At 46.2% G+C, this 25,966-nt stretch overlaps 2 protein-coding genes and 1 pseudogene across 16 annotated transcripts in view; 2 read left to right on the forward strand and 1 right to left on the reverse strand.

Moving 5' to 3' along the window:
- The window catches only part of LOC128607359 (uncharacterized), a 6,060-nt gene extending 2,291 nt beyond the window's left edge, over nucleotides 1-3,769 (forward strand). Inside the window, exons 4-9 of one of the 3 annotated variants that reach the window (XM_053624124.1) lie at nucleotides 221-299; nucleotides 436-539; nucleotides 652-730; nucleotides 815-1,081; nucleotides 1,324-1,507; nucleotides 2,062-3,769. In XM_053624124.1, coding sequence (XP_053480099.1) covers nucleotides 221-299; nucleotides 436-539; nucleotides 652-730; nucleotides 815-1,081; nucleotides 1,324-1,507; nucleotides 2,062-2,258 — 910 coding nt within the window. In that variant the 3' untranslated portion in view covers nucleotides 2,259-3,769. Of the gene's footprint in view, nucleotides 1-220; nucleotides 300-435; nucleotides 540-651; nucleotides 731-814; nucleotides 1,082-1,220; nucleotides 1,508-2,061 lie in introns of those variants that run through there. The other 2 variants (XM_053624126.1, XM_053624125.1) reach the window with 2 other exon arrangements.
- Nucleotides 2,247-21,680, forward strand: ccn1l2 (cellular communication network factor 1, like 2). 13 transcript variants are annotated; one of them, XR_008385853.1, is made up of 7 exons: nucleotides 2,247-2,372; nucleotides 14,936-15,025; nucleotides 16,083-16,296; nucleotides 17,158-17,493; nucleotides 17,686-17,885; nucleotides 18,121-19,131; nucleotides 19,376-21,680. XR_008385853.1 is itself a non-coding variant. In XM_053624123.1 (7 exons), the coding sequence occupies exons 4-7, from the start codon at nucleotides 16,032-16,034 to the stop codon at nucleotides 18,430-18,432; spliced, it is 1,113 nt and encodes a 370-aa protein (XP_053480098.1). In that variant the 5' UTR covers nucleotides 12,177-14,761; nucleotides 14,936-15,025; nucleotides 15,187-15,358; nucleotides 15,763-16,031; the 3' UTR covers nucleotides 18,433-21,680. The 13 variants fall into 13 exon arrangements, 11 of the variants coding, with proteins under 11 accessions (XP_053480087.1, XP_053480098.1, XP_053480095.1 ...); XR_008385852.1 differs by having other exon boundaries at nucleotides 18,121-19,024; XM_053624123.1 differs by lacking the exon at nucleotides 2,247-2,372 and adding exons at nucleotides 12,177-14,761; nucleotides 15,187-15,358 and having other exon boundaries at nucleotides 15,763-16,296; nucleotides 18,121-21,680.
- Nucleotides 21,681-23,953: 2,273 nt separating this feature from the next.
- Nucleotides 23,954-25,123, reverse strand: LOC128607318 (outer dynein arm-docking complex subunit 4-like; annotated as a pseudogene).
- Nucleotides 25,124-25,966: the final 843 nt, after the last annotated feature.

Genomic DNA, 25,966 nt, shown 5'->3' on the forward strand with positions numbered 1-25,966 from the left:
ATTGGACACTATTGAAAAATGTCGAAAAATTCATCTCGGATGATTCCACTAACGAAAAAACTCAGAGGCGGGAACTTCTCAATCAGGAGCATAGAAATTTCGACTTAAGCACGTGCATAACCCGACTAGAAGCCAGATGTCTAGACCTCCAAATAATTTTTAGACTTTGATTAAACAGGAAGTTTGCTGTGTGTATAAACGTTGCTCTTTGTACATGCAGTACAGATCCAGCTTTCCCAGCGATCACCTCAGCTGCAGCTAAATCCCACACCAGAGGAAGCGGCACCGTAGACAAAGGTGTAAGTGGAGGTCAAAGGTCAAAACCGTTGGGAGTTTTAGGATTCTACCAGACACGTAGTGCCTTAATATGATCTATCTGTCGATAGTTCTTCATGAGCATTGAGTGATATGGGTGTGTTTGTTTTATTTTTAAAGGATAACACAGCTCACATCAGCCCTCTGATTGGCTCGCCGTGGGGATCGGGATCTTTGGTGTTGTGGGTCCCGAATCCTCATTACATCCCTCAGTGTCTTGAGAGGTATCCAAGCAAACATGCAGCACAATCCTGAAAAACTAGCAATGATAGTTCAGTATTAAACGTCACATTCTTCATTCGTAATTAACCGTCTGTTCTGTTCATTTACCGTCAGCTCCAAACCTCTACACTGCGCTGTGAAGGAGTTCGTCTGCCTCCCAGACACGGCTCAGACACAGAACGCACCTAAAGCGGTGGGTCAAATACCTTAAAAATCTCAAAGACGTCATTGTGTCGTCACAGCGTCCCACCTGACGCGTGTGGTTCCTCTCAATCAGAACCGTAAAGGAGCGACGAAGAACTGGCGCTTCCAGCTCACCCGTTCACCCTTGACCTTTCAACCCAGCCAGCGGGCGGAGTCAGGTCAGCTGGAGGTGGGTGCAGGAGACGCATCGGCGGCAGCCGTGAATGAACCTGAAGTCCGGAGAGACCCGAGTGCGTTCCTGGTGACGAACAAGCCCGTTGTTTTTCACAGCGCCCGTGACAGGACGGACAGGACGGCGAGCCGGGACGCACCAGCTTCACGTTACAAACTGGACAGCAAGGTGAGGGACACGTCTACACGTTCTCCGGCTCAGAGATATCGACTTAATTTAATACAGTGTTTTCAACATATTTTAATGTAACTATAAATGGATAAAAAGTATGATGTACAATAGAGCACTTTGGGATGTGCTGTAACAGGAAAATCATCAGCATCAAGAAGATAACCGTGACGCTCCTCGCTACTCTGAATACAGCTCCTAGTGGATCTTTTCTGGTTTGTGTTATTACCGGATTTGTGCAGACAGGTCGGGAGGACGTGGACTGGGACAGTCTGAGGGAACAGTCGTACCTCTGGAAGAGACATCACGTCCCTCCTGAGCTCCTCAGTCCACCAGGGGGTGCCAGAGGCGCTCAGGAGACTGCCAGCTCGTCTCCTGTTTCCAGAGTGAGCTCAGATCGGCCGCTTCACAGCCCGCAGTGTGCAGGTGAGTGAAACTTAGCACTGCTAACAACTGTAACACAAACAGGAATTTAACACGCAAAAGTTTCTCCTTACGGGTGCACTGGTCTCATTTAAATATTCATAATCATAAATTACATATAATGGACATTCATTCATATTTATTACATGGCTGCAATGATAAAAGCTATTTTATTAGTAATGTTCATCATGAAGGAAAGGAGGTGTGGCCTGTGTGTCTGTCAGTCCCAGTGAGGAAGGTGTGGCCTGCGTGCCTCTCTGTCTTAGTGTAGGAGGTGTGGCCTTTGTGTCTGTCAGTCACAATGAAGGAGGCGTGGCCTCTGTGTCTGTCAGTCTCAGTGGAAGATGTGGCCTCTGTGTCTGTCAGTCACAATGAAAGAGGCGTGGCCTTTCACACATCTGACTCTAATCAGGATACACACCTATAATGTGTATATAAAAATAGTGTATATTTAGAGAGTCAGTAAAATCTGATGGTTGAAGGTGTGCGTGTGTGTGCGTGTCTGTGTGCGTGTGTGTGTGTGTGTGTGTGTACATACCCATCTCCATCTCCCGCAGCATGGCCGTGTGTGAAGAGGACATTGCGTTACGGCCGGTACACTCATCCACTGCTCTTTCACAAGAAGCACCACCGAGGAACCGGGTCAGAACTGGACATGACCATCTGTAGCACTTCTGCTCTAACTGAACACAATCAGCTACATCGAGTAAGAACACAGAGAGAGAGAGAGAGAGAGAGAGAGAGAGAACTCTAATCCCAGTCCTGACACCAGTCCAGATCTGAGGATCATCACTGGAGCGATGAAACTCTGGGGATGGAGAAGCTCTACAGAACATCTCTGCACTCCCATACCAAGCCTCAGCCATCTGTAACACACACACACACACACACACACACACACACACACACAGTATATACTGTATACTGTTTTTTTTTCTCTTTGAAACACATTCACATCTGAATCATTTACCGGGTCATGAGCTACTTCATTGCACAGATGTAACAGGTGTGTTACAACATCTGTAAGAGTACCGAGCAAATCACAGGACACAGACTAAACATAAAATGATTGTAATGTATAATATGATATTACTTCATTTGCTACTTTCTAGATCTTTTCCGTATCAGATGATGGATCAGTGCACAGAGTTGCACGTCATGTTGTCTCAGAAGGACAGATACGCACCCGGCGTCTGCACCCTTCCCGAACTTTAGTGCTTTGACAGCCGCTTTCTGCTCGTAAAAACGCGTCGCCGAATACATTTCACAATGTTCCGCTTACTGCCAATGTGTGGAGCGGCCAGGCTAACTGTAGCTAATTTAGAAAATAATTGAACCCTGTTTTTAAAAAGAAGAAACCAGTGTTAAAAAAAATGTAGTAATTCATGTGGGAAAATAAACGAATCGTGGAAAAAAAATGGAATCACATGTGAAGAATGATTCATGTGGGAGGGAAACATCACAGGTGGAAATAAACGAATGAGTCCGTTTCGAAAGGAATCGTCCCTGTTATTTGCAGACGATGCTGTTCTCTTGCTGTCGACCTCCGACACGCACTCGAAACTCGACTGGGATGAAAATTCGCACCCCCAACTCCGAGGTTCTCTCCCAAAAAATGCTCCGTTTAGGTGAGGGGAGAGACCGTATCCCTGACGGAGGAGTTTAAGTACCGTTGGATCTTATTCTCGAGTGGTGAAAAGAGATTGGCAAACAGATTAGTTCAGCGACAGCGGTGTTACCGATCTGTGGTGGCGAAGTCTCTCGGTCAGTCTACGTCCCTGTCCTTACCTGTGCTCACAAGCTGTTAGTAGTGACCGAAAGAATAAAGTTCGACCCATGGAAATAAGCTTCCTCTGCAGGGTTTGTGATATGTGAGGGTCTCGGCAATCTGGGACAGCCTTGGAGTAGAGCCACGGTTCGGGGCGCGTTACAAGGACACCCCCTGGTCATGTCTCAGTAGAGCTATATCGGGAACGTCCCACTGGATGGAGACCCTGGTGCAAACCCGAGACCTGCTGGAGAGATTAGGTCTCACAGTTGGTCTGGGGATTCCCCAGACATAGCTGGAATCTGTGGCCAAGGATAGAGACGTCTGGGCTGACCTTCTCAGTCTGCTACCACCGAGACCCCCCCCCCAGCAGAAAAAGTGGAAGGGAAACAATTTAGATTGAATTACTTCTTTAATTTCCGAGTCCTATAGCAACACTGATACGCATGGACACGAACAGCAAGTATATCTGTGTTTCAGTCCGCATGGTAACATATAAATACACACGAAGGCACAGCTGTGCCTTCAGTCAGTTCTCACACCCAGCTTCTGTCCCGCTGCCAGAGAACCTACAGTCCCCACACACACACACACACACACACATATTCCAGCCTTGTTTCCATGCGCTGAGTGCTTAGCATGAGAGAAATATGCACGTGTGTGAGAGACCGTGAGCAGTGCTTCCTCTGTGAGGAGAGATTTCCAAAGCCGATGCCCAAATACACACACGCTTCTCAAAGCTTCAGGGATTTTCACCTCCACCTGCAGAACCCCACTCTGGCAACAACAACACCAAGGTCTGACGTCAGCCGCAGGAAAGACCACAGCGCGCCGAGCAACGATCACGGTTGACCCCGAGGTGTAATTACACACGCCACATTCTTAACAGTTCATGAACGAGGACCAGAGCGTCTGCAGGACCTTCGACAGGAAAACAAGTTTTCATACGAGACCCAACGCACCCATGATGTACACGAAATAGGGACTAGGGAGCCGTTTCGAGCTCAGGCTTACGGATGAGCTAAGTGTTTTGGTATGTAAGGTTCTTTTGGACGGCTCCTTCACAAATTTGCACCGCTTATGCTTCTGAGAAAAACCAAGCGAACGGGGTGCCGAGGCGGCGATGAATGTCAACCGGAGAGTGTGTCTAAGAATGCACTTTATTCAAACGGGCTTAGTAAAAACGCAAGAGCGAAGAACGTGTCCGGATAGTACATGCCGTACGTAAGGAATAAAACATGCTGTGTCGTGTTGCTATGGGAAACTAATCAACAACGGGTTGATGTGATGAAGTGGAGTTGCTGTTATTTCGGGGGTTTCCTCAGAGTACTCATGTTTCTTCACCCAGTCCAAAAGGCACGCGTTGTAGGTTGATTGGCGTTTCCAAATCGTCCGTAGTGTGTGAAGTTGATCTGCCTCTTATACAACAGCAAAACAGTAGATATACTGGATGGATATCCATCCATTTTCCATAGCGCTTATCATACACAGGGTTGCGGGGAGCCTGGAGCCTATCTCAGGGAACTCGGAGAACGATGCAGAGGACACCCTGGACGGGGTGCCAACCCATCACTGGGCACAGTCTCTCTCTCACACACATACACATTGGGAATGCTAATCAGCCGACTGGAGGAGGAAACCGGAGTACCCAGAGGAAACCCCCTAAGCACTAGGAGAACACGCACTCCATGCACACAGGGCGTAGATGGGATTCGACCCGCAACCCCGGTGGTGCGATGCATCAATGATATTATCGAATTACGATCTAATCGATCGCCCCTGGTCTAGCTCCTTCACATACTATGGTCACTATGGTCACTTCTATACAATCAAGTATTTGTTTTACCGTCAGAAACGAGCACGGTGTATAAGCAGCATCTTTATTAGGGCGCTCGTACGGGCCAGATAGCTGGTGAGATAATGAAACGTTTGCACTGAGGTTGCTCCTATCACCCCGTGTGTCTTCCAGCCAATCAGAAACGAGTCCCCGTGCTGTAATAAAGTGAATAGTAGACAGGGAAACTCGGACAAAATACCACGCTGTGTGTGCTCTTTGGAATGTTCGCCGGTCTCCCATATGTTTAATTTGGTCCGATGGCGTCAGCGCGTGTTTGGTCAGGGTTTAAGGTCGACTGCCTCGGCTGTGCGTTCACACACAGTAAAACGAGACGGCGTTGTTAGCGCAGTGTACGCGGTTGCCGGGCAGGAATGACGTCTCTCCAGCATCTTAGGTCTCCGATGCGGCAGCTGCTGTATGTCATACACACCGGGGTGTGTGTGTGTGTGTGTGTGTGTGTGTGTGTTAGGTCCGATCTGGAAGGGCTTGACACAATTAAGAGCTGTGCCGAGCGCCACTCAGGTCCGGGATAAAGCCGTCTTTTGATGGCCGTCGACTCAGGGAAAAAGTGAGCGTCTGCGTGGACAGACTGGCGTCATTCAGGCTGAGGCTCACAAGCAAATCGTTGTGATGAGTGTGTGATGATTTGAGTAAACAAGTGAGCTGATGGCTAGGAGACAGTGAAAGAGAGTTAATTATCCCTGATCTCAGAACGGCTGCTGCTTGCCATCCTGCTTGGCATCACGTATTCTGCTTGACTCCATGTTCTGTTTGCCATCCTGGAACGTCCTGATTGGACATTTTCCCAACAGGAGGTGCCCTGTGAGCGAGGCCTACACACCCTCAGCCACACACAGCTAAGCTAGTGTAAAGGACCCCGCGTTCACACCACCGCTCGGGTGTTTGCTGTGCGCTCCAGGTCCCAGGCTCTAAACAACGGGGCACATCAGGTTCCTCTGCTGAAAGCCCAGCAAGTCAGTACTGAGTTTTAATGCTCCAGATTTGCTCTTGACTGAGAAGGGACGCCAGATATTTCGACTGTAGTCCGACAGTTTCTTATACACGGATATACACGCTTGGTGTAGAACGTAGCTTGTACGTTAGTATTCTCCGGACAAAATCTTTCCTTTGGAGCAAGCGTACGAAAAACTGAGGCCTCGATCTTGCGGAAAAGGGGATCGACACGTTCACGACGTTGGGATTCGGGATTCTGTCCGAAATGAAACGAACATCAGACGGGGAACGCGTCTTTGCTGATCGATTTAATTTGAGGGGAAAGCGTCGCAATGAAGTTACAGAAGTAACCAACTCGCATAAGCTCGCATATACAAATAAATAAATAAATAAATAAATAAATAAACAAACAAACCCCAACCGTTTGTTCTCCAGCAGGCAACGGTGTGAAAAAAGAATAGTGCGCTGGAAGACGCACGGCCAAAAACACACCAACGAATCATGTTTACTGCTTATGAGCTGCTACTGTAGAGCAAGACACGCCCTACGCCCGGGGTCCGGGGCATATACGGTCTCTCCAACCAGATCAGGAGCACCGTAATGCACACTACGTCCACATTACTGTGGGCGGCTGTGTCTCAGGTGGTAGAGCGGGTTGTCCACTAATCGTAGGGTTGGCGGTTTGATTCCCGGCCCACACGACCCACGTGCCGGAGTGTCCTTGGGCAAGACACTGAACCCCAAGTTGCTCCCGATGGCAAGCTAGCGCCTTGCATGGCAGCTCTGCTACCATTGGTGTGTGAGTCTGAGGATACCAGAGCATCTATAGATGTCCTCTTGAGATTTCAACTCGTGCTGCACCTCCATCACACTTCTGCAGACCTTCCTGTGCACCGAGAAGGTAACATCTCCCAAATGGTCCTCATTTCAACCCAGCACATGTTGCGTGCTGAGCTATAAACGCCGTAAGGTGAATACAGTCATCTTATCTGTTCATCACAGGTGTGTGTTAAAGCCGATAAACATCTAGCACCTATCTTACACCATGACACATCCCTGCTTTAACCTCACGCTTAAACATAAACACGAGGGACAACTCGACTCGATCTCGTGATGACGCCGTGAGGAATTCGGCATGACCTTCGACCTCTTGAGTGGGTGTGAGTGGCGAGGAGGGTCAGGGATCAGCGAAACCCAGCTGATTCCACGCACACTCCGGCGTGCGTGAGACGAGCGAGTGTGGACAGCTCACGGTTTCGCCGTTCCGAATGGAAAGGCAGAAAAATGTCGGCTGTATTTTTCCCTTTTTAAAAAGGCTGTCCATCACACACATCCGCTGTTGTTCGCCCGCCGCGCTGATGCAGATCCTGGTGAGTCAGTGGAACACCGATTCCGTTACAGCTCAGAGGAAAAAAACAAACTGCCTCTCTCTCACACATGCACACCCAAAGTTCCTGTTTGCTCGCTCTGTCCATACGTCCATCATCGCAGGTGTGTTTGACTGGGTTTTAGCACCCAGGTGTGTCCAAGATTCGCTAAAAAAAACCACTCACCGTGAACAGGAAGCGAATAAAAGCTTTTTAGCACAAGTAATCCCACCTTCCATTGCTGACTTCCATTGGTCCTTCAAGTGCTTTCCTATACTGTACACACACCCTGGTTGAGAACCACTGTTTTAAATCAGCACCCCCCCTGACCAGGCAGTTACTAAGGATGAGTGAATGAACGCTGTACAAAAATAAAAAAAAACCTCCTGCTTGCACGGTTTCTTTTTTGTCGTCGTCGCGTCCTACAGGATCCCGTTCCCGATGAGCACCTCAACCTTTCGTATCTGTTCAATAAGCAAGAAACGACATGTTCGCATCCTGCGACATCTCCCTAACGCGCAGTTAATCTTTTCCCTCGTTATAAATCCTCAGCTTGACGACGTACGATGTTTCCCGACCTCGGCCTGCTCATGTGGTCAGGACGGAATTATCAGCTGCGCTCCAAATGCCACTTTAATTTCAAAATATGCTAAGTGAAACCAGTCCGTGTTGCACACATGCTCGAGAGAGATGGCTATGGAATTCACGGCTGAAAAGTCTGAACGATTATAACACAGCGGCGATTAATATACGCTAATCTACGACTCACTAAATGTGTTTGAAGGCACCGTTCTGAACACCGTCTTTTTTTTTTTTCTTTTTTCCAGACACCGATTACAGTAAACACACGATCCTTGGGTTAAAATGTCTCCTCCGGTCACGAAGAGCTGCGCAGGTACAGGGATCGCGCACCCTTTTCGTCTTAAACGCACCTTTGAGATCCCTGAAAACGCCGCGCTGTCATTTTTGAAGACGGATGTTTACGGTTAAAGTCAGAAGAAGCGGAAATTCCGTCATCGCACCGAGCCGAATACGTCAAGAGCGGGTTTATCCGAGCGCTCTGAAACGACCGGTTGCAGTTTCAAACAAGGCTGAAAATGTCCTAAAGACGTTTCCGGGTCAGAAAACCGGAGACTCCTTCCAAAAACGTCTCCTTACCGACGACGTCACCATGTCAATATTTATATGGTTTTTTTTCGTTGTTCAATACCAACCCGTTTTTTTTTTTATTTTTTTCAATTTGTTTATTATTAAGCTTAGATGATGTAGCGCATTCGCCCTAGACGTCTCTGTAAATGATCTGTTGCTATGGAAACGATACCGTATTAGAACGAACGCGCCGATATACACCTGTGAGTCGCAGCTGCCGTTATGGAAAACGAATCAACACCTTCTGACCAATCGGAACATTGACGTGTGGTGCAACTTGGTGCACAAACCAAGCTCTATTAGACGTAGCGGGAGCTGTGTGTGTGTGTGTGTGTGTGTGTGTGTGTGTGTACTGGAGTGTGTATCGCTTGCCCGTTCTGACTTTCCCCTGCTGGTGGAAATGTTTGTCTGGAGTGTTAACAATGGCTGGGACAGAGCCAGACCGTCCAACATGCCAAACTGTCCCATTCCTCTTTCTCACTCCCAGTCTCTCTGTTTCGTTCTCTTACTCTAAAACCCTGCTCCCTCACACACACACACACACACACACACACACACACACTTATATGCACACTACCCCTCCTTTCGGTCTTACACACATCCTGCTTTTGTGGGTCCGGAATCTGTGGAATTTCGACTGCGGTCGCCGCCCATCGCGAATCCTGATACATGGTGCACCTGAAGAAACTGGTGATGTTGTATGAAATGAAGGATTCTTACCACACACACACACACACACACACACACACACACACACACCTGTTCGCTGGCACACGGCTCTTCACTCATCATGTCGTCTTATATATATATATATATATACGGTATATATATTTATTTAGATTTATATATATATACTGTATACGCACAGATCACTGTGTTCAACTGGATAAGCATCGAGCACCTGCTGCCTTCCTACATCACACGCTTGCCATTAACACACACACACACACACACACACACCTACACACACACCTGTTCACTTTACTGTGGCCTTCACTCTTCACCTTCCTCCCAGACTCACTTGCATATCTGAGCGTCTTATGTCGCTCATTTCGCCCCGAGCGCAGCACGACAGGCCAGGGCGTGCGTTCACAACACAAATCACTATCAGATTTTTTTCTGGCTACGATCGGCGTAAACAAGCGGCGAAATCTGAACTTCCATCAGCATTCCTGCTCCGAGATCTTTATGGAGCACAGGCCCGTGTCGAAACCCCGTCTACGCTCTATACGGGCATTATTTTTCACATTCCAGGGTCTGATGGCTTGCGTACGCGAACGCGATGTCAGGCCGAATAAGGGCTCGGGGCGGAATTATTAGGACGTACTTTAGCGTATTAAACAGCTCTGGATTAACCCGGAAATACTCGCGCTGTGAAAAGCGTGGGAAGCAAAACAGCAAGTTTTCTGGATTAAACCACAGTCGGATGCATCTGATCACGAGATGTGTCCGATTGCAAATGAGTTGAAAGGTGATGGTATATAAGTGCTAGGGCAAAACAGCTCTCAGACTTAAACGACAGTCTGATCACAAAGACGTCTAATGACAAAGACTCTGGTGTGTCTGAATACCGATGAGATTAGAGGATCATGGCTTGTAAATGCTAGAGCAAACAAGCATCTTTGTGATCAGATACATCGGGCTCTTGTTTCATTTGTGATCAGATACATCGGGCTCTTGTTTCATTTGTGATCAGATACATCAGACTCGTGCTTCTTTGTGATCAGATACATCAGAGACTGTGTTTAGATACATCAGGCTCTTGTTTCATTTGTGATCAGATGCATCAGACTCTGTGTTTAGATACATCGGGCTCTTGTTTCATTTGTGATCAGATGCATCAGACACGTGCTTTGTGAACAGATGCCATCAGACTCTCATTCTCTTTCTTCAGGTTAAAACACGTCTCTCATCTGTTTGTGGTTAGATACATCAGACTCTTGTTTCATTTATGATCAGATACATCAGATATCTGTTATTAGATACCTCAGAATATCTTCTCGTTTGTTATCAGATACATCAGACTCTACGTTTAGATACATTAGACTTGTTTCGTTTGTGATCAAATACATCAGACTCTCGTGTTTCTTTGTGGTGCATTGGACTCTCCCCTCTTCATTTGTGATCAGAAACATCAGACTTATCTCTTTCATTGGGACGGGACCCATCAGAATCGTATCTCTTCGTAATTAGATAGATCAGACTCTAATTTCATTCTTTGTACTACACAGGAATTTTTACATCTTCGCCTGAGATCAGATTGATCAGACTCATTTCCTTCTCTGTTATTAGGCATACCAGACTCATCTCATTTGTGATTAGATACATAAGACTTTCTTGCTTTGCGATCAGACTCATTTCTTTCTTCGGGTTGAGACACCCCACACTGTCATCTGTTTGTGATCAGATACATCAGACTCATTTCCTTCTCCAAATCCTCGCTTCTTGTGATTAGATACACCGGACTATGTCTTTGTGAAAGTATACTCTCAGATTCGCCTTCGTTTCTTTGTGATTAGACACATCAGACTCTCATCTCATCTCATTCTTTTGGCCCGACACCTCAGACTTTCCCGCTTTGTGATCAGATGCGTAGGATTTGTGACATTCGATCCATTTGGTTCTTTCAGAGGAGTCAAATCAGACTTTTATCTGTGGTCGGACGCAACCGACTCACATCGTGTAGCGTTTAGATTCCTCAGGATCGATTCCCAATGTGTGGAGAGATCAGAATCTCTTCAAGAGGAGAAACATCAGACTCTCATTTCTTTCTGTGTAATCAGTCACACCGGGCTGTTCTGAAATCAGACACATCAGACTCTCATCCTTCGCTTGCTCAGAAAGGTGCTTTGTTCCACCATCCGGGCGTTGGAAACACGAAGCCGAGGTCCCGGCTGACCTCCGTGTGACTAACGCATCAGAAAACACCTTTGAAGTCCTTAAGAAATGACAATGGGAATGTTTGGCTTTTCCTCGCGGAACATGGGAACCAGGGTTTCCTGGAACGCCGCCCGCCTCTAGGAACGGCTTAGAGGGAGTTCTGCAGCTTGACAGGAAGACCTCCTAGCAGAAGGTGTGTGAGGATAGCGCAGTGCGTGCGTTGAGAATTTGTCGAGAGCCTGTCGAGTTGTTTATGGGGATTTCCTTCTCCATCCGCATCACCGCTTCCTATTATAGAGGAAAGCCGTACGGCACAGCCGGAGTTCCCTCCTCACTCGTTCCACTATAACACAGTAAGATCCGTAAGGCAGGAGTTCCCAGCGCAGGTCACGGAGTTCCTCACACTCAGTGTTTTCCCTGCTCTCACGAACAGCGCTCGAATTGCTCATCGTCGTAATTCTGTCCTCGAACCTTTCCCCAGACTTCAGATCCAAACACTGGGTTGCCACGGACGACGTAACCATCGAAACGAAGCACAACCGAAACACGTTTTTATCAGCAGTGCAGCCAAGTTTTCAATAACGCGACATGCTACAGCATCAACCTTGTGAAACAAATTGTTTCAGTAATCCTACTTAAACCGTTCTTAAGATCTCACTTCAGATATCAGGAGTCTGAGTATCGACCGGCGCGATACAAATAATTTGTATCGCACGCTATCATGGCATAAAACGCACCAATAGATCGTAAAATATCAATCGTAAAAAATCTGATCCAGCATTTCAAAGTAGGATCGGTCCCGGTACCGATACCTGTGGTGTTTCGCCTGAGCAGATACATCAGACTCTGTGTTTAGATACATCAGAATCTCTTATCGTTTGTTGTCAGATACATCAGACGCTATGTTTAGATACATTAGACTCTTGTTTTGTTTGTGATCAGATACATCAGAGTCTGTGATTAGATACGTCATAATCTCTTCTCGTTGGGTATCAGATGCATCAGACGCTACGTTCTGATACATTAGACTCTTGTTTCGTTTGTGATCGGATACATCAGACTCTCACGTTTCATTGGTGGTGCACTGGACTCTCCCCTCCTCATTCGTGATCAGACACGTCAGACTCGTTTTGTTTCTGATCAGCTATAATCAGACTTTGTGACCAGACTGTCAGACTCAGCATCAGTCTCTCATCTGTTTCTTCAGGATGAAACATATTGGACTGTCATCTGTTTGTGATCAGATACATCAGACTCTCGTTTCATCTCAGGATGCACAGGACTCTCACCTCTTCATTCGTGATCAGATTGATCAGACGGTCATTTACTTTTCTGTGTTTAGACACAACAGACCCATCCCTTGCTGTGATTAGATACACCTGGCTCTCCTTTCTTCCTTTACATTTAGACACAACCGAATCTCGTGTCATTTTTTGTTCTCATACACAATTCTTTGCTTTGTGATCGGAAACATCAGACTTATCTCTTTCATTGGGATGGGACCCATCAGAATCGTATCTGTTTGTAATTAGATGCATCAGACTCTAAGTTCATTCTTTGTCCTGCATAGGAATTTTTACGCCTTCGCTTGAGATCAGATTCGTTTCCTTCTGTTATTAGGCATACCAGACTCATCTCGTTTGTGATTAGATACATAAGACTTTCTTGCTTTGCGATCAAATCTGATCTCTGCAATGGGTAGATAAACACCCCCCCCATCCATAATGAGTCTTTATTGATGACGTATACATTACAGCACATAGAAATTCTTTTCTTCGCATACTCCAGCATGTTAGGAAGTTGGGTTCAGAACGCAGGGTCAGCCATGATACAGCGCCCCCTGGAGCAGAGAGGGTTAAAGGCTTTGCTCAAGGTCCCAACAGGGGCAGCTTGGCAGTGTTGGGGCTCAAACTCCCGACCTTCTGATCAGTAACCCAGAGCCTTAACCGCCAAGCCACCACTGCCCCATTGTCCAGGGTGTGGGGGCACACCCCGAGTTCCCTGGGATAGGGTCCAGGCTTCCTGTGACCCTGTGTAGGATAAGCGGTATGGAAAATGGATGGATGGATGGATGGATGGGTCTCGTTTCATTGTCTTAAAGTTGATTTAAGCTAGGTCATCCGAAATCTACATCCTCCCTCACCGTCTTTTTACAATTGGTCCACTGCTAACACACTCTGGTCAGCTTAGGAAGGATGTGTTAGATAGCTGATTGGTTGGATCAGGTATAGGTTAGAGCTGGGGAAATGCCGAAACACTTCAGAAAGGTTACCAGGAACGGCTGCTACATGAACAACGTGAACGACCCCCGATGCGGTTTCGTTTGGTGGTTTCTACGAGTCCGCGCGTTCTCGAGTCCGAACGCATGCAGAATATATTTCAACGTGAAACGATTTGAATTGTTTGGCATGGTAATGAACCGATCACCGGTTGCCAGAGTCTGGCCATCTGTGCAGGACCATCGCAGACGCTGATATTACAGATGTCCATCATCCAGTAAGTCCATTAAATCAGCATTATACCACGTTACCTCAAGGGCACCGTGACAGACCACCATTATATGGCTTAGAGGTGAATGATATAACATTCTGGCTCATTATCAACACATAAAATACCATCATTAACCTTCAGGAACCAGCGGGGTTTCAATAAAAATCTATCATTGGGTGGAGGTTCTGGTTTGATGTGTGTATTTCACAACAGGTAAATCAGTGCAGTGTGTTAACTAAACGTTTTCATTTTCTTAGCACTATTACCTAACTGAAAGATCAGCGTGTGTGTGTGTGTGTGTGATTTCCTTGCTCACTGTTCTGTGTTCTTATGTCAGAGGGGGCCTCTCTCTCTCTCTCTTTCTCTCTCTCTTTCTCTCTCTCCCTCTCTCTCTCTCTCCCTCTCTCTCCCTCTCATACTCTCCCTCTCTCCTCCTCTCTCTCTCTTCCTCTCCCTCTCTCTCTCTCCCTCTCGCGCTCTCTCTCTCTCCCTCTCTCTCTCTCTCTTGCTCTCTCACTCCATCTCTCCCTCTCTCTCTCTCTCTCGCTCTCTCTCTCTCTCACTCCCTCTCTCTCTCTCTCTCCCTCTCACTCTATCTCTCTCCCTCTCTCTCTCTCTCACTCCCTCTCACTCTCTCTCTCCCTCTCGCTCTGTCTCTCGCGCTCTCTCTCTCTCTCTCTCTCTCTCTCTCTCTCTCTCTCCCTCCCTCTCACTCTATAAGGTGACCTGCTCCAGCTGTGATCCTCCATAAAGCTCCATGAGCCACACACTCACACCGGCTCTCTGCGGATTTAACTCCAGATTTCTAACCGGTGACTCAATTCTCTGAGCGAGAGGTGGAACACACAGTAAAAAAAACAAAAACAAAAACAAAAACAAGGAGTCTACGGATATCTGACCGTTGTGGACTGACTCTGTGAAGCTGTTGCTGGATTAATCCTTTTTAATCACCTGGAATATTCAAAATCCGTTCTTTTTCCCCCCAGGAAGGTGAGAAAACGTTTTCTCCAAGGAGTGTAAGGATGCAAGCGTCTGTGTGCGGCGTGCTGCTGTTGATTCTCATTGCTGCTGGAGATGTGAGTACACAGGATCTATTGAGATGTTTCTGTGATGGTTAATCTGTTTTTATATTAAAAAAAAAAAATTCCTTTGACAGCGAGGCTTTTCAGCAAGGACGCAATTACTCTAATGATTCTCACGTGACTTACTGGCAAACTTTGTGATGTATTGGTTATAGATGTATTGGTTATAGGGATGGAAGAGAATACGAGCGTGTTATTCGGATCGAACAGGTAACGTGCTCTAGATTCACAGTGCATTGGGACACCGAGAAAAAAAAAAAAAAAAGTAACGCGAGCGTGAGGTGGAGATAGGTGCATGGTTGTCATCGGTGAAGTTCACGGGACAAAGTAAGACTATGCATAGTAACTGACCGGTCTGGAGGGGTGGGGGGGCTGGGGGGTGGGGGGGGGGGGCTTTAAATTACGCTCCGCTCCTGGTTTGTTTATATTTTGGGAAATAGAACCAGCTGAATTTGCTAGAACGTATCACAGGCAGGTACAAACACAAAAATAATAGCTGTGTGAGCAGGATTACATTAAAAAAAAACAAACAAAAAAAAACGAATAAAATCCTCCATCTCTAGTTATGAACTGGAGTGATGAGGAATTCAGAGACTTGGCAAAGTCCTAGGGTTCATATTTAATAGGCCCCTCCCACTTTGGGTTCCAATCCGAATACAGATGTTTTGAGCATTAAACGGATACGTCACTGCATTAATGTGTGCGTGAGTGAGACGTATTATGTTTATCAGGTGTACATTTCAGGATATACTTCCTTCCCTGGCGATCCCATCACCTGTATGACGGCGCAAGTCCGTCACGACCTTCGTCACGAAAGCACTCTTCTGATACGCTTCACCGTCTCGCACCTCTTTCAGACATTTATACCACCAGTGAAAGCGCGTCTAGGTCACGGTCGCTTTGGGAGACGGCGAGGTCGTGTTGATGTTTTCGTATATACAGTATCCTGACTCAGACTGTGTTCGCTGTGTGCTCAAAGCACGTTGCAGGTATTGAGTAGATGATGCCGTGTGCTCACCCGCTCCTGCCTCCCCCTGCTGTGCTCTACCAGGTGGTGCGAGGCTGTCCGGGGCCGTGCTCGTGCCCCCTGACGCCCCCCTCGTGCCTGGTGGGAGTGAGCTTGGTGCTGGATGTGTGTGGCTGCTGTAAGGTGTGTGCGCAGCAGTTTAACCAGGACTGCGGCCCAGACAAACCCTGCGACCACATTAAAGGCCTGCGCTGCCACCTAGGGGCCGGAGGAGACCCGCAACGCGGCCTGTGCAGGGGTGAGAAGACGCAGCACACGGACATGTTTCCTACAATATTATTCCCTATTCCTTACATTCAGTCCCACGCAAGTCCCTTAGTTATAATTATTTTCTTTCGGCACCAGTATACGTTTCCAAACCTCAGTTCACTCTCGGAAAAAGAAGTTCCTCAAGAGTTCTTCAGATACCTAGGGATTCCTCTCTTCCTAAATGTTCTACTCAGAACCACTTCTCACAGTGAAACACTTCTCTGTTGTAAGGTTCCGCATGGAACGTTTAAGGGTTCCCCCAGAGGAACAAACTGAAGAACGCTTGATGGTGCTATGCTACCGTAGATGCTCTAAATAACATCGGTCCTTTTGTCCTGTTGGCTCGAACCTCCCTCGCAAGTTCCAGTCGGTGCTGATGTTAAGCAGGAACGTTCGGTACGCTCTTCGAAAACAAAAGGTTTTCATTTAGCCTCCTAAAGGATTCTTCAACAGCACTTCTTCTGGATTCTTCAACCATTTCCTTCCAAATAGAACCCCTGGGGAGACCTGTGACTGTTCACATATTTTTAAGTGTACCGAAGGTTCCTCCTGACGTTTGGCACCAAGCAGAACTACTAGGGCTTCAGACTGAGGCGTTAAATAAACGATTTAAACAACAATTAAACGATTTGAAGCCGATCGACCGTTAAGCTGAACTATGGGACTGTCCCAGTAAATATGAAACATCTCATCACTAACGCAAACAGAGCTTTAAATTACTACTACAGTGTCGATAACGGCGTTTCACTGAATGCGTTTGCATGTGTATGAGATTATGCTTTAAATGTAGTATATTTAGCCGCGTATTTAACTTGTGCTAACGTTACCGTATGTGCGTGTGCTCCGTCAGCCGATACTCAGGGTCGGCCGTGTGAGTTCGGCGGACGCGTGTACCAGCACGGCGAGGATTTCCAGCCCAGCTGTGAACACCAGTGCAGCTGCATGGACGGCGTGGTGGGCTGCATGCCGCTCTGCCCCCACCGCGTACCCCTGCCCGCCTGGCACTGCGCCGATCCCCGCCTGGAGACGCCGCCGGGCCGATGCTGCGAGGAGTGGGTGTGTGGCGACGACAATCGCATCGACGAAGAGCCCCGTGACACGCCACCCGCCCGGCCGCATACGAACCGCATCAACAAACTGCTGCACACGTTCAGCTACGTGTCCAGAGCAGGAGACGCCTTTCAAGGTGAACCACATATCAGGATTTCACCGCACACTCGCATTTGCATACCGGAACCCGATTGGCTGGTAGAGTTTATGATGCAATAATTTATTTCCGAGTCATATTATCAAACGAGGTGTTCGGCGGATGTTCCGATGTTCTTCGGATCTCAGGCCGTGTAACTCATCGTGTCTCTGCGCTCTTCTGTTTGTGCAGAGACGACACCGCTGCCCGTGTCTCGAATTCCTTTTCCGTCCTCCGATTGTGTTCCTCAGACCACAGACTGGTCCGAGTGCTCCGCCTCCTGTGGCTTCGGCGTGTCCGGCCGCGTGACCAACACGAACCCGCAGTGCAAACTCGTCCGGGAGACGCGTCTCTGTCAGATCCAGGAGTGTGACGCCGTGCAGACCGTCTGGGTGAGTAGAAACGATTCGAAACAGCTTTAAAAATCTTCTATTTGCTTTATTGTAACCTTATACGTCATATTTTTGATCAGATTTCCGTCATGAAAAGACCTGGGCTTTATAGCCGCAGACCAAACGAGAAGTCCGCGGCGTCTGTGTGGACTCGCTTTGAACTAATCGTGTGATAAAAACACGGTGCTAAGTCACTACCTAACTAAACAGCTGTTTGTCGTCGTCTTGTTCGCAGAAGGGAAAGAAATGCAGACGGACGCGGAGGTCCCGAGAGCCGGAGCGCATCTCGTTCCGTGGCTGCACTACAGCCAGGCGGTACCGGCCCAAAACATGCGGCTCGTGCGCTGACGGCAGATGCTGTCGTCCGTCTGAGACTCGCACCGTACGCCTGCGCTTCCGCTGTCCCGAGGGAGACAGCATCACACACAACATCATGTGGATCCAACGCTGTCGCTGCAGCAAGAGCTACTGCAGCGCACACGGAGACAACTCGCCTCCGTCTGTTAGCCTGCACAACGACATCCACACCTTCTCCCACTCGCCCTGATCACACAGAATCATCCGCACCCCCCTCATTAAAGGAGATGATTTAAAACACACACACACACACACACACACACACACACAGACTCGTACACAATTCTGTCGTTCAGCTAAGACGTAAATTTCGGGGTCTGAAATTTGCTTCTTTTCGTTGTTTTTTTTTTTGCACCGTCACTACGATGCTAATTCAGCTAACAAATAAGTAGTAGCAGCATGTAGTAGTGCTATCTCATGCGGAACTGTTTCCGTAAGTCCACACGCAGGTATTTATACAGTATCCTTTTGCTTTAGGCGACATTGTTAAACGCTGCGATTTCAGGAAGTCCACTCCAGGCGGTGGGAGAAAGCAGCGACGCAGACGGCGAAGAAAGCGGCTTAATGTATGTTTTCAGTCTCAGCTTACAGATCCTGATCCGAACGTGTTCTCGGACGCGACTGGCCAGAGACGAACGTGCCGTTAAAAATTCCCGGACACCGCTATAGAGACATCGCAACCTCCGCCCAAGGAAGGCTTCTCTCCGAGCTCCGAGGAGCGCTGTGCTGATGGACATGAGCTTCCGTGCTGCGCAGACTCAGTTTCAGAATCAGTGTTTCCGGTAATATGAGACACAAACGGATGACTTCGCACACACTCTTTGCACCGGTTTATTCAATTTCGTTGTTCAGAGTGAAGCCGAAACAACATCGGAGCGGGAAATAACCAGTAATGTGTAGCGCAGTTTGATGCGTTCTTTGCTACGCGAGTAAAACCTAAAAATAACAACGTTCTGAAAAACTGCTTTTTTAAATGATTTGTTCACTAGTAAAAAAAAAAAAAAAAAAAATGAATACTACCAGACACCAAACATATCATTGATAACTGATACATTTGAGGAAAACGTGTGTAAATATAGTGTTGTTGTTGTTGTTTTTTTTTAAATTTGCCATAATGCTCTCCCTACGTTAAGACACAGAGCACAGAGACTGTGATGAGATGTTCACCAGGAATGGAGTTCTCCATGACTCCATCCACAACCTCAGTGTAGAACTTGCACTTTTTCTTTATGCGGACCTACAAAGGGGTCGTTTCTCCCCCTGCTTCACATCCGGCAACCAGAGAACGTCTGGGAGATCCGTGTCTGTCTTTCTGCTGAGTGTCTTCGAGTGTGTGACTTCTGCTGACAAAAACCTGGACTTCTGGAGACCAGGTCCTGCTGGGACCTGAGGTGTTGGTTGCTTTACCGTATTTTCCAGATTAGAAGAGACTTTTTCATTGGCGTAGCCAGGAATTAAGTGTAGGAAGGGACGAGGGAACCAATTCCACCAGTGTTCAGGACCGTCATAACAACGTTAAGTACTTTTTGACAGAAATTCGAAAATAAAACACGGATTATTGTTTCAGAATCCAGGCATTAGCAAAGGAGAAATTGTTTTTTTGTTTTTTTTTTCGTTCTTCTTCTTCTTTTTTAGTACAATAGACATTTCTTCTGCTTCTTTGTAAATGAAAATTCTTAAATCGTAAACAAACTGTGATTGGGCCAGATTTTGAAACGATAACCGAACAACCGATCGCGATTTATTGTTTAAAATTCCTCTTACCGTCGCAGATATAGAACGACCAAAAAAAAATAAACGACACGGACCTGTTAACGTTCTACTGAGAACGCTTCTGATTGGCTAATCCCGTTTCGCACCATGACAGCGAGCAGCTCAATAATACGTGATTAAACCGTGTAAAAGGGATCGTTCGTTCGCTCTGGACTGTTATATGAATGTCATTACAGCGCAGTTATTGTTATTTGACGTGTCTACGATATCCCTTAGCTACACCTCTGCACTTTTTTTAACCCGCCAGCACGTGTTGCAACTTCCTGCGTAACTATGTTAACATTAGCACACTCATTTTTGCATTAGCGTAAAGCAGGATTGAATTTTTTTGTACGAAAATCGTGCGATTATGCCAATTTAAATCCATGTCATGTGACCACAGGAAATGTACAGTCGTAAACATAGCTAGCTAATTTAGCTCTCCGTAAAACATGCCACTTTAGGAAAATAAACAGCTGTGTTTATTTCTCCTGATTCTCACTCGTGCCTCGAATGCTTCGAGCGAATCTGCTGAACATTTAGGGCAGAATTCATCAATCCGCCGTAAGCTGGAACCTACAGTCCACCGTACATAATTAGCTGTTAATGCCGTTAGCGTTACGTTTATTTATCCCTCCTTTCCGACCTCGAGCTTTCAGATACGCCGTGTCTAATCATTTCTCCGTGACTCTCTATCACAGTCGGTAGGGAAAGACGACGTGCACTAGTTTGCGAGATTTTAGGAAGTCAGACGAGGACACGGACGTGTTCTAGCGAGACATGGTGGCTTCACCAAGATGGCCGTCGGATGGATTCATCGGTCAGAGCGAAATAAATATTGTTTGACTTAAATACTGTATTATTCCGTGTATTGTTTGTTGTGTTGTGCTTTACTAACAGACTACAGAAGTTCCGACACTTCCTCGTGTGTGGTTTTTTAATTTTTTTTTTAAATATGGGTATTTGTGGAAAAGACTGTAATCCTGATGATTAGTGTGTAAGAGACTGTATTATTAGATGATATCTATAACATCAAGGCTTGCTTTTCCTTTTTGTACAGTATACAGGCTTCACGCTCGGTGGAGTGACCACGATTTTAGAGATTGCTCCATTTTTTGGGGTGTAATTACTTTAAATTCTCTGAGCTGCTCTCTTGTGTAAGAGTGTGTATTGTAATCTGTGTGTGTGTGTGTGTGTGTGTGTGTGTGTGTATGTGTGTGTGGTTACGATGCTGGTTGATGTTGACCTTCAGTGTTAAAGTCAAATACAGTAAATAAAATGTTTAAAAGAAGCTGTTTCTTTGTTTTATTCGTCTAGACAGACAGACAGACAGACAGACAGACAGACAGATAGATTAGATTGAACAAAGTAATTCTCAGGTGTAATGATTATTTTTGTATCATTTTGCCAATTTCGGGGTGCAAATAATTCTGGAGTTGACTGTAGATAGATAAAGGGAGTCAATAGCAAAACTATTGGCACCCTCATAAATGACCATTTTAAGTACCTAATAACACACACACACACATATCTATATATCAATCTCTCTCTCTCTCTCTCTCTCTCTCTCTCTCACTCTCTCTCTATATAGATAGATAGATAGATAGCTAGATAGATATAGTGTAATTATATGTCCGTATACATTTACATAGCTTAAGATAAATCGAGTGCTTTAACCGTCTACATCTTCACTTGCACTTCCCAAACAACTCTGAAACAATTTATGTCTCACAAAACTTTAAAAAAAAATTTTTTTTTTTTTACAATGTCTACATTTTTCCATCCACTGCAGCACCGCTCTGAATATTTTGATAGACAGACAGACAGACAGAGAGAGAGAGAGAGAGAGAGAGAGAGATAGGAAGAGAGAGACTCATTTGCAGACTCTTCCGTTTTCTTCCTCTCTCCGCACACAATACGAGTCAGCAGTGCAAACATCACACGCTCCTCCTACATTCCATACAGCGCTTTAGCGTCTCCCTTCCTTTCCTTCCCCACCATACCATCCAACCTAAATTCCCCCAATAACCACACACGCACACACACTTGCACAGTAAATACGATTCTGACCCACCACAGCACTACAGGAAGTCAGATAACATTACAGAGCACACAGTGTTACCTTTACACTGAACTAATGTAGTCGATCAGTCCATAATGTTTGGGGTATGACGTGTGCTACGGGGGGGGGGGGGGGGGGGGGGGATGGCTGCGTCCAGGAGAGCTCGTCTTTTCTCAGCAGCGAGCTAGCTAGCTGGCTAACTTTCGTGATATGAATAATCTTTAACACTCACGGTGTATTTACTTTCTCAAAACTATACGTTCAATAAAAAATAACCAATGCGTCTATATTGATTGCTCTTAAGCAAATTCTATAATCTCAGTTATAAATAGAAGTTAATGCTGACGGTGTGAGCGGCCATGTCGATATGATGTCGTACGCCGGACTCGCTGTCTGGAGTCGCTTCCTGTCCCCTTGATTAGGAATTTAGGGCGTTTTCTTCGGTTTTTCTAAGTCGGAATTCGGTAACGCGTTCACAAAACTTCGCCGGACGCGGCGTTACGCGTTTAAGTTCGTCCGCGTCGTTTCAAACTTTGGGAGGCGGAGCTTAGGAGCGCTACTATGATACCATGACGCCTTCTTGTTTCCTCGATCGTTCGACTCTTTAAATGCGTTCCGGGAAACCAATCGGTGTTAACTTCTCGGAGTTGTTTTGAGGAGGTTCCACAACGTGAAACAGATAAAAACGTGACGTGGTGTTCAATAATGAATAAAACGTGTAATAGCTTGACAAATTGCCGCGGTATAAGAGGAACAAAACACGTGCTGCTGTTATTATTAGGAAAATAATCAAATTCGGGAAGGTATAAGTAATTTCTTTTTCATCACGCCACCTTGTGGTTGATTATTTTCCTAAAACAGCACAGCACGGAGTGTTTTATTAACTATTAGGTGTTTATGTTGAAAGCCGGAAATTGCATATTACAGCATGCATACTTGTTATTAATCAATTTGTGAATTGTTTGGGGTTTTTTTGTATAATTTGAGAGGTTTTCTTGAATAATACGGACTTTTGGACTGTCAGAGATGTTGGATGAGACGTCGATACACCTGTAAAGCATGCTTCTAACAGTGATGGCGGGTTAAAACAGAAGCAAATGAATTGCAACCATCACCTGGGACACCATGGATAAATAGCGTCCTCATCTTTCCTCTCTCTGGCGTCACGCGTGATGTAAAACCCAGCCATAGCCCCTGTATTTGCTCCGAGGGCAACGTTAACGCCAGAATCTAAAGGTCCTATATGTTTGCTCAGAGGCAGTAATTGGTGCTGGCGAAGTGGAAAGTGGACGTGGAAGCAACTTCAAAGTTATTGTGAACTTTCATGGTGTGTCCCTTGACAACGAGAAGAATTTCGTGTGCAGACACCGCGTGACGACAGAAAGAGGAGGGTGTGTCTACGCTCATCTTGCTTGAATACATTCACTCAGCAGTCAGTTTAATAGGAACACCAGAAGACCACGTCGGGTTCCACTCCTGTCAAGACGAGAATTTGATAAAGACCAAGTCGTGTTTTCCAACGTTCAACTGCTCGGCGATCCTGTGCTCAGCGTAGCCTCACGTCCCTGTACTCGTTTGACAGGAGGTGGGGTCTCGTGCCGATCCGCCTCGAGGTTTGACGTGTCGTCTGTTCTGAGATGCTTTTCGGCTCACCACAGATGTAAAGAGTGGTTATTTGAGTTACCGTAGCCTTCCTGTCAGCTCGAAACGTCTGGCCACCCACATCTCCTCCAAACTCTCTCATCAACAAGGTGTTTCATTGCTGGTTGTTGTTTTTTATTTACACATACAGTAACAAGCACAAATACAAGGTCCATGGTATTTTGTATGGTATTTAATATGTAAGTAATCAATGAGGTTTTTTTTTTTGGGAACGCTGTAGCGAATCAGTCTGCTCTCAGTGGAACACTCTGACCTTGGTGTGACACTTCGGCTCCAGAAAACAGCGGCCGATCTCATGGAATAGCCACGCCTTCTCCAGCCCACCTTGTACCAAAGGGATCTTTTCCTCCCAGAATTTTATGGCTTGCTGAAATTTGATGTAACGCGTGCATACACTCGGCCGATGTCATCCAGAGCCCTGGACTTCCTGTCCATCGAGTTACCTTGCTGGGCCAGCTCCAGATCTTTAAGGTGGTTCTCCAGGGCCTTGTCCATGTTTCCCAGATCCATCAGTGCACTTTATTGGGCAGAGCTTTGTCAGACCAGCCTTGCGCCTTGCATCTTCAGCACCTCTCAGTCAGTTCTGTGTCTATCTCCTCCAGGGTTTTGAGGACAAAGTAGTTGGGGTCTGATGGAGAACGGTTCCGTGTGCGATTCCACTACTGCGCTAGGAGCTTTCGATCGCGCTCGCGGGCATAGATAGGTTTCTGTTGCTGCCAAAACTCTGCCAAAACTACGATATGCAGCTCATGATTACGTCCTGCAGCCTCTCACCAGTACGTGTCTTACCTTCCTTTTATTAGATCTCCATCTTTGTGCAGCTTTTCCAGGTATTCTTTGTCGGTGTACAGCTCTCCTAGGAGCTGTTTAGCTGTCCTCTCACTCTTTGGTGTCTTTTGGCTTTGCTCACTCTGGTCCATCTTCAGGGGATTTTGGTCGAGCCTTTTTGCACTCATCTACTTTAGGGAAGAAAGACAGATCACCCTTATTCTCCAGCTTTACAGATGAAGGACTTCCCACAGAGTTGCTGATAGCTTCCTCGGCTTTCGTTATACCCAGTCTGAACTCCTGCAGCTCCGGTCACAGTTTGTGGCCTCGGTGGTAGAAGACCAGCGCAAATTCAGAGTCCCCCATGGTGTACAGAGCCTCGGCTTTCTGATACAAACCGTTGAAGAAGCTTCTGTCATCTTTGAGAGAAGCTTCTGCGTCCTTCGGAGCATTTTCAGCTCCCCCCATTTAGGCATAACACCTCGATCTGGCAACCAAACAGTTCCTGTAATAGCAGAGCCGTGGAATAGCTTTCCCCAGCCTTGCTATGTTCTCCTTTGTGAAAAAGCTGGGCGGCTTCGGCCATGTAGGTGGAAAACGTGCTCTTCGGACCTTGTTCTCCCTCGCTGTCAGACATTTTAAAATCTAATTTAGTGACGAACGCGAAGCTGACTTAGTAGCAACCTGCTAGCTCTATTAATATCATTATGAATATTATTTTATTTCTTGTATTTGACTGTTATTGTTAAGCACCAGTACACCAAGACTCATTCCTTGTACATGTAAACCCACAGTGGGTTTTGTGATTCTGATTAAAGTAACATAGCATAGCGCTGAAGGGACAATATTAACAAGAGACATGTATACAAAAGAAAACCCCACAATATTAACACGACCTTTTCATTAAAATGATGATAACTTCAACTATGTACGAGGAGTTCAGACTCTAATAAATCTCTGCTGCTCTCTACTGGAACTCTCTAGAAGTAACAGAAGTCAGACATGTTTGTGTTTGAACGTGTAGCTTTACTTACACCTGGAACAGAACATACAACATGTGGAGACAGGCCTCTGCATAAACCTGTCATAAAAATATATATTACATATTTTTTCTAAATTAATCTGTACTAACAGAATGTCACATTTAACATAAAGTTAGAGAGTCTGAGATAAACAGACATGAACTTGGTTAGCAAAACTACACTGTTTTCTTCACTCTTCCTTCACTATGGCCCTTATGATCATGTATTATTACACATATAAATATTAAACATTGTAATAAATATTGAGAACATGTAAAACAGCACATTTAAACAGGACAAGTAGTCCACTTTAATATTATTTTTTTATTCCATTTTAAAACTTGCCGTCCACATGATGTAAAAGTAAACGTGATTCATCAGACCAGGCCGCCTTCTTCCGTTGCTCCATGGTCCAGATCTGATGCTCACGTGCCCGTTGTAGGTGCTTTCGGTGGTGG

The sequence above is a fragment of the Ictalurus furcatus genome, chromosome 5 (assembly GCF_023375685.1).
Source record: "Ictalurus furcatus strain D&B chromosome 5, Billie_1.0, whole genome shotgun sequence".
Lineage (NCBI taxonomy): Eukaryota > Metazoa > Chordata > Actinopteri > Siluriformes > Ictaluridae > Ictalurus > Ictalurus furcatus.